Below are 20,734 nucleotides of genomic sequence, written 5' to 3' on the forward strand. Positions count from 1 at the left end.
TTTTCAATTCCAGGCCACAGCAGTAGCCAGAATTGTAGTCCATACCCAGGTGTCAAGGTATTGTGGTCCAGAATTGCAGCCAGTACTCCAGTAATGTCTTACTGTCTACACTACATATAACCACACTCTGGGATACTTAATAGATAAGGTAAAAAGGCTCCATTAGGGCCCAGAATTGGAAAATGCAATGGTGACGGTGATATCTGCAAGACTTCCAAGTGAACACATTAAGTACAATATTTTATTAAGTGATGAAGTGTAATACAGCATTCTAGGCTTCCAATAACCCACACAGCATTCCTTAACCTCTCCCTGCCATGGTGTCTGGATCTCTCCCTGGTCTAGATCCCTCCCTACATTAATCCCCCTACCCAAGTCTAGATCCCTCCCTGCATTAATCCCTCAACCCCACAATAGATCCCTCCCTGCCTTAAGCCACCTACACTGGTCTAGGTCCCTCCCTGCAATAATCCCCCTCTACCCTGGTCTACAACCCTCCCTATATTAATCCCCTACCTCGGTCTAGATCCCTCCCTATATTAATCCCCTACCTCGGTCTAGATCCCTCCCTACATTAATCCCCTACCTTGGTCTAGATCCCTCCCTACGTTAATCCCCTACTTCGGTCTAGATCCCTTCCTACGTTAATCCCCTACCTCGGTCTGGATCCCTCCCTACGTTAATCCCCTACCTCGGTCTAGATCCCTCCCTACGTTAATCCCCTACCTCGGTCTAGATCCCTCCCTACATTAATCCCCTACCTCGGTCGAGATCCCTCCCTACATTAATCCCCTACCTCGGTCTAGATCCCTCCCTACGTTAATCCCCTAACTCGGTCTAGATACCTCCCTATGTTAATCCCCTACCTTAGTCTAGATCCCTCCCTACATTAATCCCCCTACCTCGGTCTAGATCCCTCCCTACGTTAATCCTCTACCTCGGTCTAGATCCCTCCCTACATTAATCCTCTACCTCGGTCTAGATCCCTCCCTAAATTAATCCTCTACCTCGGTCTAGATCCCTCCCTACATTAATTCCCCTATCCCACTCCAGATTTCTCCCTGCCTTACGCCCCCTCTATCCTGGTCTAGATCCCACACTACATTAATCCCTACCTTGGTCTAGATCCCTCCCTACGTTAATCCCCTACCTCGGTCTAGATCCCTCCCTACGTTAATCCCCTACCTCGGTCTAGATCACTCCCTACGTTAATCCCCTACCTCGGTCTAGATCCCTCCCTACGTTAATCCCCCTACCTCGGTCTAGATCCCTCCCTACGTTAATCCCCTACTTCGGTCTAGATCCCTCCCTACGTTAATCCCCTACCTCGGTCTAGATCCCCCCCTATGTTAATCCCCTATCTCGGTCTAGATCCCTCCCTACATTAGTCCCCTACCTTGGTCTAGATCCCTCCCTACCTTAATACCCCTACCCAGGTCGATATCTCTCCCTGTGCTAATCCCCCTAACCTGCTCTCGATTCCTTCCTGCCCAAAGCCCCCTACATATATGTCTCTCCTTGTGTTAATCCCCCTATCCTGGTCCAGCTCTCTCCCTGCGTTAATCCCTCTACCCTGGTCTTGATCCCTCCCTGCCTTAATCCTTCTACAACAGTCTAGATCCTTCCTGAATTTAATCTCTTCACCCTGGTCTAGATCCCTCCCTGCCTTATTCCCTCTACCCCACTCTAGATCGTTCCCTCCCTTGGTCCCTCTACCCTGCTCCAAGATCCCACTTGCCCAGCCTAGATCCCTCAGTCGATCTGATTCTCCTCTCCTGATTGAGCCTCAAGCCATGCTCGTTTAGGTGCTCAGGCACCATTGTTAGGAGATTGCTCGTGTAGTGGTGAAGACAGTTTCATCTTGTGTTCTAACGTGAATAATGTGATAGCTGAGAGTGCCCCTCAGGGGAAGACGAGCTTCTTCCTCAGGGTGTGTCGGAGAACCAGGGGGGCTGGCTCCTCACCGGTCAGTTGACGGTTTCTCAGCATCGTTTGCCTGTTCACCTCAGTCAGCATCGATATCAAATCACACCTAGAGGGCAAGGGAGAGAGAGAGAGGAAACAGCTGAGATACAAACGGTGGCACTTGCTCAACAAACATCTGAATCACACACTGTTACAGCACACCAAATCTCCACGGTACCCACGCTTAACTCCTTGGCATCTTTCCTAAAGTGAAGTGCTTAGAACTGAACACAATCCTCCAGCTGAGGCCCGGTCAGTGTTTTATAATGGGCTTAATACTTTCTGATTTTGTAATCTATTGCTCTATTGATAAAGCCAAGGACTCCAATGCTTTTTTTTAAACCCCTGTGCTACCGAATGGCAGAACAGGCTGGAGGGGCTGAATGGCCCTCTCCTGTTCCTTTGTTGCCTCTGCTCCTCGACTTCATTGCACATTTCACCATTTAACATGAGTTTTTATGCTTACCTCAATATAGTACTTCATACTTTTCCACAATGGACTGCATATAAACCTCCTCTGGAGGTCCCCAGCATCACAGATGCCAGTCTTCAGCCAATTCAATTCACTCCACATGATGTCAAGAAACAGCTGAAAGCACTGGATACTGCAAAGGCTATGGGCCCTGACAACATTCCAGCAATAGTACTGAAGACTTACTTCTGCTCCAGAATTTGCCGCACCCCTAGCCAAGCTGTTTCAGTACAGCTACAACACTGGCATCTACCCTGCTACGTGGAAAATTGCCCAGGTATGTCCTGTACACAAAATGCAGGACAAATCCAACCCGGTCAATTACCGCCCCATCAGTCTACTCTCCTACATCAGTAAAGTAATGGAAGGGGTTATCAACAGTGCTATCAAGCGGCACTTGCTTAGCAATAACCTACTCACTGATGCTCAGTTTGGGTTCTGCCAGGGCCACTCAGCTCCTGACCTCATTACAGCCTTGGTTCAAACATGGACAAAAGAGTTGAACTCCAGAGGTAAGGTGAGAGCGACTGCCCTTGATATCAAGGCTGCATTTGGCCAAGTGTAGCATCAAGGAGCCCTAGCAGAACTGGTGTCAATGAGAATCAGGGGGAAAACTCTCTGCTGGTTGGAGTCATACCTAGCACAAAGGAAGGTGGTTGTGGTTGTTGGAGGTCAGTCATCTCAGTTCCAGGTCATCACTGCAGGAGTTCCTCAGGGTAGTGTCCTTGGCCCAACCATCTTCAGCTGCTTCATCAATTACCTTCCTTCCATCATCAGGTCAGAAGTGGGGATGTTCGCTGATGATTGCACAATGTTCAGGACCATTCATGACTCCTCAGATGCTGAAGCAGTCCATATCCAAATGCAACAAGACCTGGACAATATCCGGCTTGGGCTGACAAGTGACAAGTAACATTCGTCCACACAAGTGCCAGGCAATGACCATCTCCAACAAGACAGAATCCAATCATTGCCCCTTGACATTCAGTGGCATTACCATCAGTGAATCCCCCACTATCAATATCCGGGGGTTCCCATTGACCAGAAACTGAACTGGACTAGCCACATAAATACTGTGGCTACAAGAGCAGGTCAGAAGGTGGGAATCCTGTGACGAGTAACTCATCTCCTGACTCCCCAAAGCCTGTCTGCCATCTACAAGGCACAAGTCAGGACTGTGATGGAATATTCTCCACTTGCTTGGATGAGTGCAGCTCCAACAACACTCAAGCTTGACATCATCCAGGACAAAACAGCCCACTTGGTTGGCACCCCATCCTTGTTTGGATTCTTTCTTATTGGAGATGGTCATTGCCTGGCACTTATGTGGTGCAAAAGTTACTTGTCACTTGTCAGCCCAAGCCTGGGTATTGTCCAGGTCTTGCTGCATTTGGACATGGACTACTTCAAATCTGAAGAGTCGTGAATGGTGCTGAACACTTTGCAATCATCAGCAAACATCCTCACTTCTGACTTTATGATGGAGGGAAAGTCATTGATGAAGCAGCTGAAGATGGTTGGGCCTAGGACACTGCCCTGAGGAGCTCCTGCAGTGATGTCCTGGAGCTGAGATGACTGACCTCCAACAACCACAACCATCTTCTTTTGTGCTAGGTATGACTCCAACCAGTGGAGTGTTTTCCTCCGATTCCATTGACTCCAATTTTGCCAGGGCTCTCTCCACCGCTGAAGCACAGTGTCAGCAGTGTGTACCATCCACAAGCTGCATTGCAGGAACTCGCCAAGGCTCCTTAGGCAGAACCTTCCAAACCCACGACCATTACCATCTAGAAGCACAAGGGCAGCAGACACATGGGAACATCACCACCTGGAAGTTCCCCTCCAAGTCACTCACCATCCTGACTTGGAAATATATCCTTCACTGTCGCTGGGTCAAAATCCTGGAACCCCCCCCCCTAACAGCACTGTGGGTGTACCTACACCACAGGGACTGCAGCGGTTCAAGAAGGCAGCTCACCACCACCTTCTCAAGGGCAACTAGGGATGGGCAATAAATGATGGCCCAGCCAGTGACACCCGCATCTCGTGAAAAGAAAAAGCTGCCCCCAGCCTGCCAAACCTGTGGTGGGGGCTCAGGGTTCACCCATGATGGGGTGTGGGGGGTGGTGGGGGGTCGGGGTTTACCCGCAACCTGGGAGCTTTGGGTTTACCCGTAACCTGCGGGGGGGCTCTGGGTTTACCCGTAACCTGGGGGGGGCTCTGGGCTTACCCGTAACCTGGGGGGGGGAGGCTTACCTGTAACCAGGGGCCTCTGGGTTTTCCTGTAACTGGGGACTTTGTGTTTACCTGTAACCTGGGGGCTTTGTGTTTACCTGTAACCTGGGGGCTTTGTGTTTACCTGTAACCTGGGAGCTTTGTGTTTACCTGTAACCTGGGGGCTTTGTGTTTACCTGTAACCTGGGGGCTTTGTGTTTACCTGTAACCTGGGGGCTAAGTTTACCTGTAACCTGGGGGCTTTGTGTTTACCTGTAACCTGGGGCTTTGTGTTTACCTGTAACCTGGGGGCTGTGTTTACCTGTAACCTGGGGGCTCTGTTTACCTGTAACCTGGGGGCTGTGTTTACCTGTAACCTGGGGGCTTTGTGTTTACCTGTAACCTGGGGGCTTTGTGTTTACCTGTAACCTGGGGGCTATGTTTACCTGTAACCTGGGGGCTTTGTGTTTACCTGTAACCTGGGGGCTAAGTTTACCTGTAACCTGGGGGCTTTGTGTTTACCTGTAACCTGGGGGCTTTGTGTTTACCTGTAACCTGGGGGCTGTGTTTACCTGTAACCTGGGGGCTTTGTGTTTACCTGTAACCTGGGGGTTTTGTGTTTACCTGTAACCTGGGGGTCTCTGGGTTTAGTTGCAGTACCTCATGGCTCTCCTGTACTCACCTGTGATGTTCCTGCAGACAATGTGACAGCGCGCGCACGAATGACGATGGTTGTTGGGGTGTCTGGAGGAGCAGCTGCTCAGACACCCGGCAGCAACTCCACAAGATGTCTGCTTCCTGAGGAACTACTTCCTTCCAGACACGGCTGTCAGCTTGTACCGGCCCTCCATTACGCCAAACAATGTCCGTCTCCAATTCATCCTCAGTGTCTGCCGTGGTCGTGAGGAAATCCTGGACAAAGAAGAGTCTGGGCTTCCCCAGCAGGGCCCGACAGTTCTGCCCTTTGAAATACTGCTGGATTTGGTCAAACGAGAGGCCGGGGCTGTTCCCATCGATGGCCAGCACACTTTCCACCGTCCCTCGGCTCACGATGCAACACACAAAACAGTCGAGGGCAGCCAGGTCCTCCCGCTGGGAGGTTTCTCTCAGAATCCGCTTCAGCTCATCCAGCTCAACGTGCAAGTGGAGGTCAACCCGGAACTGCAGCGCCTCGAATGTTACCTTCAGTAAATCTGGAACAGCCAACCGAGAACAGGGGGACAAAGTCAATACACAGGGAACCGGGGAGCGATACACAGGGAACAGGGAGCAATACACGGGGAACAGGGAGCAATACATGGGGAACCGGGGAGCAATACACAGGGAACTGGGGAGCAATACACAGGGAACCGGGGAGCAATACACAGGGAACCGGGAGCAATACACAGGGAACAGGGAGCAATACACAGGGAACCGGGGAGCAATACACAGGGAACAGGGAGCAATACACAGGGAACCGGGGAGCAATACACAGGGAACAGGGAGCAATACACGGGGAACTGGGGAGCAATACACAGGGAACCGGGGAGCGATACACAGGGAACCGGGGAGCAATACACAGGGAACAGGGAGCAATACACAGGGAACCAGGGAGTGATACACAGGGAACCAGGGAGCGATACACAGGGAACCGGGGAGCGATACACAGGGAACCGGGGAGCAATACACAGGGAACCGGGGAGCAATACGCAGGGAACCGGGGAGCAATACACAGGGAACCAGGGAGCGATACACAGGGAACAGGGAGCGATACACAGGGAACCAGGGAGCGATACACAGGGAACCAGGGAGCGATACACAGGGAACAGGGAGCGATACACAGGGAACAGGGAGTGATACACAGGGAACAGGGAGCGATACACAGGGAACAGGGAGCGATACACAGGGAACCAGGGAGCGATACACAGGGAACCAGGGAGCGATACACAGGGAACCGGGGAGCAATACACAGGGAACAGGGAGCGATACACAGGGAACAGGGAGCGATACACAGGGAACAGGGAGCGATACACAGGGAACCGGGGAGCAATACACAGGGAACCGGGGAGGAATACGCAGGGAACCGGGGAGCGATACACAGGGAACCAGGGAGCGATACACAGGGAACCAGGGAGTGATACACAGGGAACCAGGGAGCGATACACAGGGAACCAGGGAGCGATACACAGGGAACCGGGGAGGAATACGCAGGGAACGGGGAGTAATACACAGGGAACCAGGGAGTAATACACAGGGAACCAGGGAGCAATACACAGGGAACAGGGAGCAATACACAGGGAACAGGGAGCAATACACAGGGAACAGGGAGTGATACACAGGGAACCGGGGAGCAATACACAGGGAACCGGGGAGCAATACACAGGGAACCAGGGAGCAATACACAGGGAACCAGGGAGCAATACACAGGGAACCAGGGAGCAATACACACGGAACCGGGGAGCAATACACACGGAACAGGGGAGCAATACACACGGAACAGGGGAGGAATACGCAGGGAACGGGGAGGAATACACAGGGAATGGGAGTAATACTTTGAGATTGAGGAGTAATACACTGGGAATGAGGAGTAATACACTGGGAATGAAAATTAATATACTGGGAATGAGGAGTAATACACTGGGAATGAGGAGTAATACACTGGGAATGAGGAGTAATACACTGGGAATGAGGAGTAATACACTGGGAATGAAAATTAATACACTGGGAATGAGGAGTAATACACTGGGAATGAGGAGTAATGCACTAGGAATGAGGAGTAATGCACTGGGAATGAGGAGTAATACACTGGGAATGAGGAGTAATGCACTGGGAATGAGGAGTAATACACTGGGAATGAGGAGTAATGCACTAGGAATGAGGAGTAATACACTGGGAATGAGGAGTAATACACTGGGAATGAGGAGTAATACACTGGGAATGAAAATTAATATACTGGGAATGAGGAGTAATACACTGGGAATGAGGAGTAATACACTGGGAATGAGGAGTAATACACTGGGAATGAAAATTAATACACTGGGAATGAGGAGTAATACACTGGGAATGAGGAGTAATGCACTGGGAATGAGGAGTAATGCACTGGGAATGAGGAGTAATACACTGGGAATGAGGAGTAATGCACTGGGAATGAGGAGTAATGCACTAGGAATGAGGAGTAATACACTGGGAATGAGGAGTAATACACTGGGAATGAGGAGTAATACACTGGGAATGAGGAGTAATGCACTGGGAATGAGGAGTAATACACTGGGAATGAGGAGTAATGCACTAGGAATGAGGAGTAATACACTGGGAATGAGGAGTAATGCACTAGGAATGAGGAGTAATACACTGGGAATGAGGAGTAATACACTGGGAATGAGGAGTAATGCACTGGGAATGAGGAGTAATACACTGGGAATGAGGAGTAATGCACTAGGAATGAGGAGTAATACACTGGGAATGAGGAGTAATGCACTGGGAATGAGGAGTAATGCACTGGGAATGAGGAGTAATACACTGGGAATGAGGAGTAATGCACTAGGAATGAAGAGTAATATACAGAGAATGTGGTTAAATACAACAGTATTGAGGAAGAAGTCACTAATAGTGGGAAACCTCTCCCATAAAACGTCTGTTCCCTCAGAGCCACAGAGAAAATATCAATTTGTCTTTTGCGTCTGTGAGCTACTCTCAAATTCCACTCCCTCAGCTTTGGTCCACAACCCATCATCATACTTGTGGAACAGGAGTCATGGAGACTCGAAACGTTAACTCTGTTTTTCTCTTCAAACACGCTGTCAGACCTGCTGAGTTTTTCCAGCATCTTCTGTTTTTATTTCAGATTTCCAGCATCCGCGGTATTTTATTTCTATATTATGGTACATGGTATCCTCTTTCCCAATCTGGTGCCCACTGAAAGCCCCTAACCTTCAGTTCTTGCCATCTGAAGCACTTTGGGTTGAAGGAGTTGGGTTAGCACAGATTGTTGCTGAGCTCTGGATTCTTACCTTCTCTTGATCATTTCATTGAGAACTGTCGGCGTGATATCAGCTGTCTCAATTTCTCTGCTCCTCTCACCCACTCTAACCTGTCTCTCTCTCTGAACTTACTGCACTCCGTTCTCTCAGGTCCAACCCTGACATTGGCATCAAACCTGCTGACAAGGGTGGTGCTGTTGTTCTCTGGCGCACTGACCTCTACCTCGCAGAGGCTGAGCATCAACTCGCAGACACTTCCTCCTACCTCTCCCTGGACCATGACCCCACCACTGAACATCAAGCCATTGTTTCCAGGACTGTCACTGACCTCATTTCCTCTGGAGATCTTCCCTCCACAGCTTCCAACCTGATAGTCGCCCAACCTCAGACAGCCCGCTTCTACCCCCTACCCAAAATCCACAAACAGGACTGTCCCGGCAGACCGATCGTGTCAGCCTGTTCCTGCCCCACGGAACTCATTTCTCGTTATCTTGACTCCATTCTCTCTCCCCTTGTCCAGTCCCTTCCCACCTACATCGTGATTCCTCTGACACCTTACGTCACATCAACAATTTCCAGTTCCCTGGCCCCAACCGCTTCCTCTTCACCATGGACGTCCAATCCCTCTACACCTCCATCCCCCACTGGGATGGTCTGATGACCTTAGCTTCTTCCTCGAACAGAGGCCCGAACAATCCCCATCACCACTACTCTCCTCCGTCTGGCTGAACTTGTTCTCACACTGAACAATTTCTCCTTCAACTCCTCTCACTTCCTCCAAATAAAAGGTGTGGCTATGGGTACCCGCATGGGCCCCACCTATGCCTGTCTCTTTATGGGGTATGTGGAACCTTCCTTGTTCCAGTCCTACTCCAGCCCCCTCCCACAACTCTTTCTCCGGTACATCGAAGATTACTTTGGTGCTGCTTTGTGCTCTCGTCTGGATCTAGAAAAATTTATTAAGTTTGCTTCCAATTTCCACCCCTCCATCATTTTCACATGGTCCATCTCTGACACTTCCCTTCCCTTCCTTGACCTCCCTGTCTCAATTTCTGGGCAAAGACTGTCCACCAATATTCATTACAAGCCTACCGACTCCCACAGCTACCTCGACCACAGCTCCTCATACCCTGCTTCCTGCAAGGACTCCATCCCATTCTCTCAGTTCCTTTGCCTCCGTCACATCTGTTCTGATGATGCCACTTTCAAAAACAGTTCCTCTGACATGTCCTCCTTTTTTAACCGAGGTTTTTCACCCACAGTCGTTGACAGGGCCCTCAACCGTGTCCGGCCCATCTCCCGCGCATCTGCCCTCACACCTTCCTCTCCCTCCCAGAAACATAATAGGGTCCCCCTTGACCTTACTTATCACCCCACCAGCCTCCGCATTCAAAGGATCATCCTCCGCTATTTCCGCCAACTCCAGCATGATGCCACCACCTCCAGCATGATGCCACCACCAAACACATCTTCCCTTCACCCCCACCCCGGCGGTATTCCGCAGGGATCGTTCCCTCCGGGACACCCTGGTCCACTCCTCCATCACCCCCTACACCTCAACCCCCTCCCACGGCACCTTCCCATGCAACCGCTGAACGTGCAACACCTGCCCCTTTACTTCCCCTCTCCTCACCGTCCAAGGGCCTAAACACTCCTTTCAAGTGAAGCAGCATTTCACTTGCACTCCCCTCAATTTAGTCTACTGCATTCATTGCTCCCAATGCGGTTTCCTCTATATTGGAGAAACCAAACGCAGACTGGGTGACTGCTTTGCGGAACACCTTCGGTCTGTCTGCAAGCATGACCCAGACCTCCCTGTCGCTTGCCATTTTAACACTCCACCCTGCTCTCTTGCCCACATGTCTGTCCTTGGCCTGCTGCTTTGTTCCAGTGAAGCTCAAAGCAAACTGGAGGAACAGCACCTCATCTTCCGACTAGGCACTTTACAGCCTTCCGGACTGAATATTGAGTTCAACAATTTTAGATCATGAACTCTGTCCTCCATCCTCACCCCCTTTCCAATCCCCCCTTTTTCCAATAATTTATAGATTTTTATTTTCCCACCTATTTCCATTATTTTTAAATGTATTTCCATCCATTGTTTTATCTCTGCCTTTTAGCCTATTTCGATCCCTTCCCCCCATCCCACCCCCACTAGGGCTTTCTGTACCTTTATTATCACATTCCTTAGTTATTCTCACCAGCTTCAACACCTCTTTGTCCTTTTGTCTATGACATCTTTTGGTTATCTCCACCTATCACTGGCCCTCTATCCAGCTCTACCTGTCCCACCCCACCTTAAACCAGTTTATATTTCATCTCTTTTCTATTTTTCCTTAGTTCTGTTGAAGAGTCATACGGACTCGAAACGTTAACTGTGTCCCTCCCCGCAGATGCTGTCAGACCTGCTGAGTTTTTCCAGGTATTTTTGCTTTTGTTTTGGATTTCCAGCATCCGCAGTTTTTTTGCTTTTATCTTGTTGCTGAGCTTACCCAGTCTACCAGTCACCCAGCACCACTATCACTCAGTGGCCTCCCACACAGCCCAGGTCAAGAGTATCTTACCTGCATCAGTTCCAATACAATCAATGATTAAACAGAGGCCAAGGGGTCTACTCTGCACCCTGTACATCTCCAGCTCAACCTGTAACACAAGAGCACAGCATCACAAGAAACGACTTGCATTTACATGGCACCTTTCGCAACCTCCGGAAGAGTTTCACAGCCAATCCATTACTCCGGAAGTGCAGTCACTGCAGTTTGTGCCGGTCCCCCAGATAAATGAGCAGATATGCTGTTTTACAGATGTTGGTTGAGGGATAGACATTGGCAGGGCACGGGTGGAGAAGTCCCCTGCTATGCTCTAAATTGTGCCATGAGGGAAGGTGGTTAAACGTCTCATCTGAAAGGTGTCACCTCCAACAGTGCAGCATTGCCTCAGCACCGGCACTGGGGAAACAGCAAGCCTAGAGCCTGTGCTCAAATTTGCAAATGGCGTTTGAATCCACAAAGCTTCCAGGCTCAGAGGCCTAAAGGTCAAGGTTGCGAAGATGGGAGCACTGAGCCGACGCCGGACCGCCATACTGGAGAACAGACGGTGAAGCTGATTGGCCGATATGGGCTAGGTTGACCACAGCGCAGTCCACGGTCTAGCCAAAGGACGCACATGAATCATCCGTTGCGGTGCGGGCCCTAAGCCGAGGTCTCAGACTCACGAGGGGTGTTTCTTTGTCCAAGCCTGTTGTCAGGCTTTTTATGGGGCGAGGTAGCTACTCAGCCAGTGGCGAGGGTGCTGAGTTTTTCCAGTGGGGGGGAGGCATGAACCTCTAATACCCACCTTACCCAGTGGGGCTGACTCTCACCAGGGTACGCCTTGCCATCTCAAGGACACAGTTCCGGAGCCCATGGACGGGGAGTGGGGGAGACTCAGCAGGATGTTTGATGGTGATCCCCTCTTCATCCAATCACCTGCCAGGATCACGCTTGGTATTGCGATCCCTATGCGGAAAGACACCCCCCCACCCAAGACATGCACCGTCCCCACATGCGATCCTCCTACCGTCTCCAAACCTCCTTCCCCTGCTTGATTTTCCCCCCCCACCCACCCACTTCATTCAACCTTTGTCCCAATGTTTGATCCCCCTCCCCATGACATGCATAAACCAGCCCCCCCCCACCACCCACCCCCCCCCCCGCCTCTCTCCCCTCCCCCACACCCCCCCCCCCCCACCACCCCCCGCCTCCCCCCCACCAACAATGTGTGTCTGCTCTCACCTGCGGAGCTGCACTTGCTGTTCCTGCAGCCTGGGCCAACTCAGCCACCGGGTTCCTCAATACCTCTGAACGATGCTCTTCAGCTACAAAGTAAAACAGGCACGGTGAGCGGGGCAGCTGACCACCCCCTGTAACTAAACCTTCAGTCAAACCCCAGCTGATGAGGAATAAATCAGCGAATAGGTCCGCGGGAAGGGTGCGATGGTTTCGGAGGGAGATCCCGCTCCAATCACCAGAGGGGGCAGTGGCCGAGCATGTTAACACCACTGCTTACTGGACAGTCAATCCAAAACTGGCAGGCCCAGACTGAGAAAGCCTGCAGCTTTACTCAGCGGTCCCACTGAAGTGTCAGGCATTCTCCCCGTTTCAGGTGCTGAGCAAGCTGCTGCGCATTTTCAAATTTACTTAACAGAACCAGGGTGCAGTTGGTAGGTGGACGGACTGTGCTCACCTGGGCCCCAAGAGGTGGTCGGGGCCTAAGAAATAGGCCAGGCAGGCTCCTAAACCCCCATGTAAAAAACAATGTTTCTCCTGTTCTCCGTCAGGTTTGTGGAAGACATGACCCTCTAAGCCTTAAAATTGTTCACCAACCCTAACTATAACACTGGGGTTGCTAAAAGATGACTACTCCCATTGACCAGGTACAAAGATGAATATCAAGATTCAGGGTGTGTTACTTACATGAGGTCACTGATGATCTTGGGCAGTTTGAGTGAACATGTTGTCTCAATAACTGACTGGTGTTACAGCCTGTTCCCAGTGGCAGCAGAGTGCTCACTCGCTGAAAGGCATGTGAAAATGACAGCTACTTAACGACAGACTGAAAACCAGGAAGCCACACATGCCCACAACCTCCTCAACCACTCACCCACCACACCCCCACTGCTCACCCACCCCCCGCAAACCCCCCTCCCCAGCTCACCCACACACACCCCCACATCCATTCACCACATCCCCCCCCTGCTTGCCACACACGTCCCCCCCAGCTCACCACACAGACCCACCCACACCCCCACATCCACTCATCACACACACCCCTGCTCGTCACACACACACCCTCTAACCCCACACACAAACGCGCCCCCACTAACTACACACACACAAACCCCCCCTCCACTAACCACACACACGTCCCCACTAACTACACACACGCCCCCACTAACCACCCACACACATGCCCCCACTAACCACCCACACACACGCCCTCACTAACCACCCACACACACACGCCCCCACTAACCACCCACACACACGCCCCCACTAACCACACACACACACACACACACACGCCCCCACTAACCACCCACACACACACACACACACACACACACACACACCCTCACTAACCACACACACACACACGCCCCCACTAACCACACACACACACGCCCCCACTAACCACCCACACACAAACACACACACGCCCCCACTAACCACCCACACACACGCCCCCACTAACCACACACACACACACACACACGCCCTCACTAACCACCCACACACACACACACACACACACACACACACACACACACACACCCCCTCACTAACCACCCACACACACACGCCCCCACTAACCACACACACACACGCCCCCACTAACTACCCACACACAAACACACACACGCCCCCACTAACCACAAACACACACGCCCCCACTAACCACCCACACACAAACACACACACGCCCCCACTAACCACCCACACACACGCCCCCACTAACCACACACACACACACACACACACACACGTCCTCACTAACCACCCACACACACGCCCCCACTAACCACCCACACACACGCCCCCACTAACCACCCACACACACGCCCCCACTAACCACCCACACACACGCCCCCACTAACCACACACACACATGCCCCCACTAACCACACACACACACACGTCCTCACTAACCACCCACACACACGCCCCCACTAACCACCCACAAACACGCCCTCACTAACCACCCACACACACGCCCCCACTAACCACCCACACACACGCCCTCATTAACCACCCACACACACGCCCCCACTAACCACCCACACAAACACACACACGCCCCCACTAACCACCCACACACACGCCCCCACTAACCACCCACACACACGCCCTCACTAACCACCCACACACACGCCCTCACTAACCACCCACACACACACACACACACGCCCCCACTAACAACACACACACACGCCCCCACTAACCACCCACACACACGCCCCCACTAACCACCCACACACACGCCCTCACTAACCACCCACACACACGCCCCCACTAACCACTCACACACACACGCCCTCACTAACCACCCACACACACGCCCCCACTAACCACCCACACACAAGCCCCCACTAACCACCCACACACACGCCCTCACTAACCACCCACACACACGCCCTCACTAACCACCCACACACACACACACACACGCCCCCATTAACCACACACACACACGCCCCCACTAACCACCCACACACAAACACACACACGCCCCCACTAACCACCCACACACACGCCCCCACTAACCACCCACACACAAACACACACACGCCCCCACTAACCACCCACACACACACATACACACGCCCCCACTAACCACACACACACACGCCCCCACTAACCACACACACACACGCCCCCACTAACCACCCACACACATGCCACCACTAACCACCCACACACACACGCCCTCACTAACCACCCACACACACACGCCCTCACTAACCACCCACACACACGCCCCCACTAACCACCCACACACACGCCCTCACTAACCACACACACACACACGCCCCCACTAACCACCCACACACACGCCCTCACTAACCACCCACACACACACGCCCTCACTAACCACCCACACACACGCCCCCACTAACCACCCACACACACGCCCTCACTAACCACCCACACACACACGCCCTCACTAACCACCCACACACACACGCCCCCACTAACCACACACACACACGCCCCCACTAACCACCCACACACAAACACACACACGCCCCCACTAACCACCAACACACACGCCCTCACTAACCACCCACACACACGCCCCCACTAACCACACACACACACACACACACACACACACACACACACGCCCTCACTAACCACCCACACACACACACACACACACACACACCCTCACTAACCACCCACACACAAACACACATACGCCCCCACTAACCACCCACACACACACCCTCACTAACCACCCACACACACACGCCCCCACTAACCACACACACACACGCCCCCACTAACCACCCACACACACACCCTCACTAACCACCCACACACACACGCCCCCACTAACCACACACACACACACACCCTCACTAACCACCCACACACACACGCCCCCACTAACCACACACACACACGCCCCCACTAACCACCCACACACAAACACACACACGCCCCCACTAACCACCCACACACACGCCCCCACTAACCACCCACACACAAACACACACACGCCTCCACTAACCACCCACACACACGCCCCCACTAACCACCCACACACACGCCCTCACTAACCACCCACACACGCCCTCACTAACCACCCACACACACACGCCCTCACTAACCACCCACACACACACACACACACACCCTCACTAACCACCCACACACACACGCCCCCACTAACCACACACACACACGCCCCCACTAACCACCCACACACAAACACACACACGCCCCCACTAACCACCCACACACACGCCCCCACTAACCACCCACACACACACCCCCACTAACCACCCACACACAAACACACACACGCCCCCACTAACCACCCACACACACGCCCTCACTAACCACCCACACACAAACACACACACGCCCCCACTAACCACCCACACACACGCCCCCACTAACCACCCACACACAAACACACACACGCCCCCACTAACCACCCACACACACGCCCTCACTAACCACCCACACACAAGCCCCCACTAACCACCCACACACACGTCCTCACTAACCACCCACACACACGTCCCCACTAACCACCCACCCACAAGCCCCCACTAACCACCCACACACAAACACACACACGCCCCCACTAACCACCCACACACAAGCCCCCACTAACCACCCACACACAAACACACACACTCCCCTACTAACCACCCACACACAAACACACACACGCCCCCACTAACCACCCACACACAAACACACACACGCCCCCACTGAACACACACACACACGCCCCCACTAACCACCCACACACAAACACACACACGCCCCCACTAACCACCCACACACACACGCCCCCACTAACCACCCACACACAAACACACACAAGCCCCCACTAACCACCCACACACAAACACACACACGCCCCCACTAACCACCCACACACACGCCCCCACTAACCACCCACACACAAACACGCACACGCCCCCACTAACCACCCACACACAAACACACACACGCCCCCACTAACCACCCACACACACGCCCCCACTAACCACCCACACACAAACACACACACGCCCCCACTAACCACCCACACACACGCCCTCACTAACCACCCACACACACACCCCCACTAACCACCCACACACACACCCCCACTAACCACCCACACACACACCCCCACTAACCACCCACACACACGCCCCCACTAACCACCCACACACGCCCCACTAACCACCCACACACACGCCCTCACTAACCACCTACACACACGCCCTCACTAACCACCTACACACACCCCCCCACTAAACACACACACACCCCTCCACTAAGCACACACACAAACCCCTCCCACCAACCACACACATGCCCCCACTAACTACAAACACACACGCACGCAGCCCACTAACCCCACACACGCGCACACACACGCACTTACTAACCACACACACACACATTCACTAACCCCACACACGCCCTCACTAACCCCACATACACACCCTCACTAACTCCACACACACACCCTCACTAACCCCACACACACACACCCTCACTAACCCCACACACACACACCCTCACTAACCCCACACACACCCTCACTAACCCCACACACACACCCTCACTAACCCCACACACACACCCTCACTAACCACACACACACACCCTCACTAACCACACACACACACCCTCACTAACCACACACACACACCCTCACTAACCACACACACACACCCTCACTAACCACACACACACACCCTCACTAACCACACCCAGCCTCCCACTGCATTATCGAAGACTGATTGAGTTTCAGTATAATGATAATGAGAAGGAGATGCAAAGGCATGGTTGGGAAGTTATAAACCGGACCATTTATTTATAAAGATTTCCAAGTGCAGGTTGAGCACTGTTAATGACGGTCAGAGATACCCACCCAATTTCGTTCAAAGTGTTCGGGGCCAAATTCCTGTTCCTGACAGGGAACAGAAATTGGGATGACATTCTGATACGCATTGGCTCTTCGCACGGAATGAGCTCCCGGAGCTGAGAAGGCACAGAAAGTACAAACAGAGATGTCACTGAAGCACAATTACCTCTCGCTCCCTCTAACCTATCTAACCCCCGCAATAGCCTGTAACTCCCTGTAGCCAATCTAACCTGCAGCTTCTGCGAACCAATCTAACCCAGAAACAGGAGGCCATTTAGCTGCTTAGGCCTGTTCCATCAATCACTGAGGTCATAGGCTGACCTGCAACCTTTGCCCCATATCCTTAAACAGCTTTGCTAACTAACTCTCTCAATCTCGGGTTTAAAGTTAACAAGTGACTTTGTATCAATTGCCATTTACAGAAGAGAGTTCCAAACTTCCACATCCTTTGCACGAAGAAATATTTCTTAATTTCACTCCTGAAAGATTTGCCTCTATGTTTTTAAATTATGCCAGGCCCTAGACTCCCCGACCAGTGGAAAGAGTTTCTCTCCACCTACTCTGGCTCCTTTAAAACTTCGATCAAAGGCTCACCCTTTAACCTTCTAAATTCCAGGGGATACAACCCTATTTTTGTGTATTCTCTCCTCGTAATTTAACCCTTGCAGTCCAGGTATCATTCTGGTAAACCGACACTACATTCCCTCCAAGGTCAATATACCCTTCCTCAGGTGAAGTGTTCAGGAACTGAGGACAGGTGTGGTCTAACTGGGCTTTGTACGGCTGAAGCCTCTTGTATTCAGTCCTTGAGATACAAAGGCCAGCATTCCATTCCATTAGCCTTTCTGGCTATTTTCTGTACCTCTTCATGGCATTTTAATGGTCTATGTACCTGACCACCATCCTCAGAGTCTCTTTGGACTTCCACAATTCCTAGCTTTTCACTATTTAGAAAGCATCCTGTTCTATTCTTTTCCCAAGTCCAAAGTGGATAACCTGGCATTTGCCCACATTGAAATCCATTTGCCACAGTTTTGCCCATTCACTTACAAACTCAATATTTTTTTGTAATTTTTACCCTTCTATCTACATCGCTAAGAATGTACTTTCTATCCCTTCATCCAAGTACGTTATACACATAGAGGTTTACATCACAACAAAAAGGCCCTTCAGCCCATCGAGTCTGCGCCGGTCAAATACCTAACTGTTCTAATCCCATTTTCCAGCACCAGGCCCATATCCTTGTATGCCGTGGAATCGCAAGTGCACATCCAAATACTTCTTAAATGTTATGAGGGTTTCTGCCTCTACCACCCTTTCAGGCAGTGAGTTCCAGATTCCCACCACCCTCTGGGTGACAAAATTCTTCCTCACATTCCCTCTAAACCTCCTGTCCCTCACCTTAAATATATGCCCCCTGGTTATTGATCCCTCCACCACGGGGAAAAGTTCCTTCCTGTCTACCCTATCTACGCCCCTCATAATTTTATACACCTCAATCATGTCCCCCCTCAATCTCCTCTGCTCCAGGGAAAATAACGCCAGTCTATCCAATCTCTCCTCATAACTAAAACTCTCCAGCCCAGGCAACATCCTGGCAAATCTCCTCTGCTCTCTCTCCAGAGCAATCACATCCTTCCAATAATGCGGATTCCAGGACTGCAATACTCTAGCTGTGGCCTAACTAGCGTTTTATACAGTTCCAGCATAACCTCCCTGCTCTTATATTCTATGCCTCGGCTAATAAAGGCAAATATCCCATATGCCTTCTTAACCACCTTATCTACCCGTCCCGCTACCTTAACGGATTGGTGGACATGCACACCAAGGTCCCTCTGATCCTCGGTACTTCCCAGGGTCCCACCATTCACCGTGTATTCCCGTGCCTTGTTTGTCCTGGCGAATAGCTAAGTCCCCAACACAGATCCTTGCAGGATACTGCTAGTCATATCCTGCTAGTTAGAGTTCCTGTCGATTCTCCCTGCTCACGCTCAGCCAATTTCCTAATCCGGTCAATAATGTGCCTTCGGTTCCATGAGCTTCAGCTTTGATAAGCAGTCTCTTCGGAAGGACTTCAGTGAATGCCTTCTGGAAATCTGTTTGAATAACATCCATAGATATTCCCGTGTCTACTGCGTTAGTCACCTCTTCAAAAAAATCAACCAGGCAACCCCTGGAATAAACTGCAACCCTGTACAACCAATGAAGCTAATGCAAGAAACTATAACTGCTCTAACCATTTACAACTCCTGCAATAAACTATAACTCTAATAATTATAATCCCAAAACTTCCTCTCTCCCAGTGTTCATTCTCCCCAGTGTTATCCTACTCCCAGTATTCATTCTGCCAATGTTATCCCACTCTCCGGTGTTCATTCTCCCTAATGCTATCCCACTCCCCGGTGTTCATTCCCCCAATGTTATCCCACTCCCCAGTGTTCAATCTCCCCAGTGTTGTCCCACTCCCCAGTGTTCATTCTCCCCAGTGTTCAATCTCCCCAGTGTTATCCCACTCCCCAGTGTTCAATCACCCCAGTGTTATCCCACTCCCCAGTGTTGTCCCAATCCCAAGTGTTGTCCCGCTCCCAAGTGTTGCCCCACTCCCCATTGCTTACTCACATTCAGCCATCTGTTTGTATTTTAAGATCTTCTTTCTCAGATCAATTCTCCCAATACTCTGCAGACAATCTTCCACCACTTCCAAATTATTCACGTCAACCTTGCCAAGTTTCTCCATTTCCACAATTAAATCTAAGAAAGTCTGGCAGATAAAAGCCTTGCATTAGCTCAGGAAAGATCCCAATTTGAGTGCAAACAGGGAGGAACCCGCTCAAAAATCAGAACCCAATACTGAGATGAGAGGCCTATCCTGGGGGTGGGTGGGGGGAGATCGAGTCGAACAGACCTAAACCCTCTAGAAGAGTGAGCAGTGATCTCACTGACAGAATGGAAACCGAGAGGCTGTCACAGTCTCTGGATAAAGGGT

General features: G+C 51.6%; 1 protein-coding gene across 10 annotated transcripts in view; it reads right to left on the minus strand.

Moving 5' to 3' along the window:
• Positions 1 to 227: 227 nt before the first annotated feature.
• Positions 228 to 20,734, minus strand: part of LOC121284829 (CASP8 and FADD-like apoptosis regulator) — a 46,175-nt gene continuing 25,668 nt past the window's right edge. For all 10 annotated transcript variants that reach the window (XM_041200587.1, XM_041200592.1, XM_041200596.1 and 7 more), the window contains 7 exons: positions 20,368 to 20,509; positions 17,755 to 17,864; positions 13,065 to 13,164; positions 12,384 to 12,466; positions 11,175 to 11,253; positions 5,334 to 5,844; positions 228 to 2,032 (listed from right to left, as the gene is read on the minus strand). In XM_041200587.1, coding sequence (XP_041056521.1) covers positions 1,903 to 2,032; positions 5,334 to 5,844; positions 11,175 to 11,253; positions 12,384 to 12,466; positions 13,065 to 13,164; positions 17,755 to 17,864; positions 20,368 to 20,509 — 1,155 coding nt within the window. In that variant the 3' untranslated portion in view covers positions 228 to 1,902. The remainder of the gene's footprint in view (positions 2,033 to 5,333; positions 5,845 to 11,174; positions 11,254 to 12,383; positions 12,467 to 13,064; positions 13,165 to 17,754; positions 17,865 to 20,367; positions 20,510 to 20,734) is intronic.

The sequence above is a fragment of the Carcharodon carcharias genome, chromosome 12 (genome assembly GCF_017639515.1).
Source record: "Carcharodon carcharias isolate sCarCar2 chromosome 12, sCarCar2.pri, whole genome shotgun sequence".
Lineage (NCBI taxonomy): Eukaryota > Metazoa > Chordata > Chondrichthyes > Lamniformes > Lamnidae > Carcharodon > Carcharodon carcharias.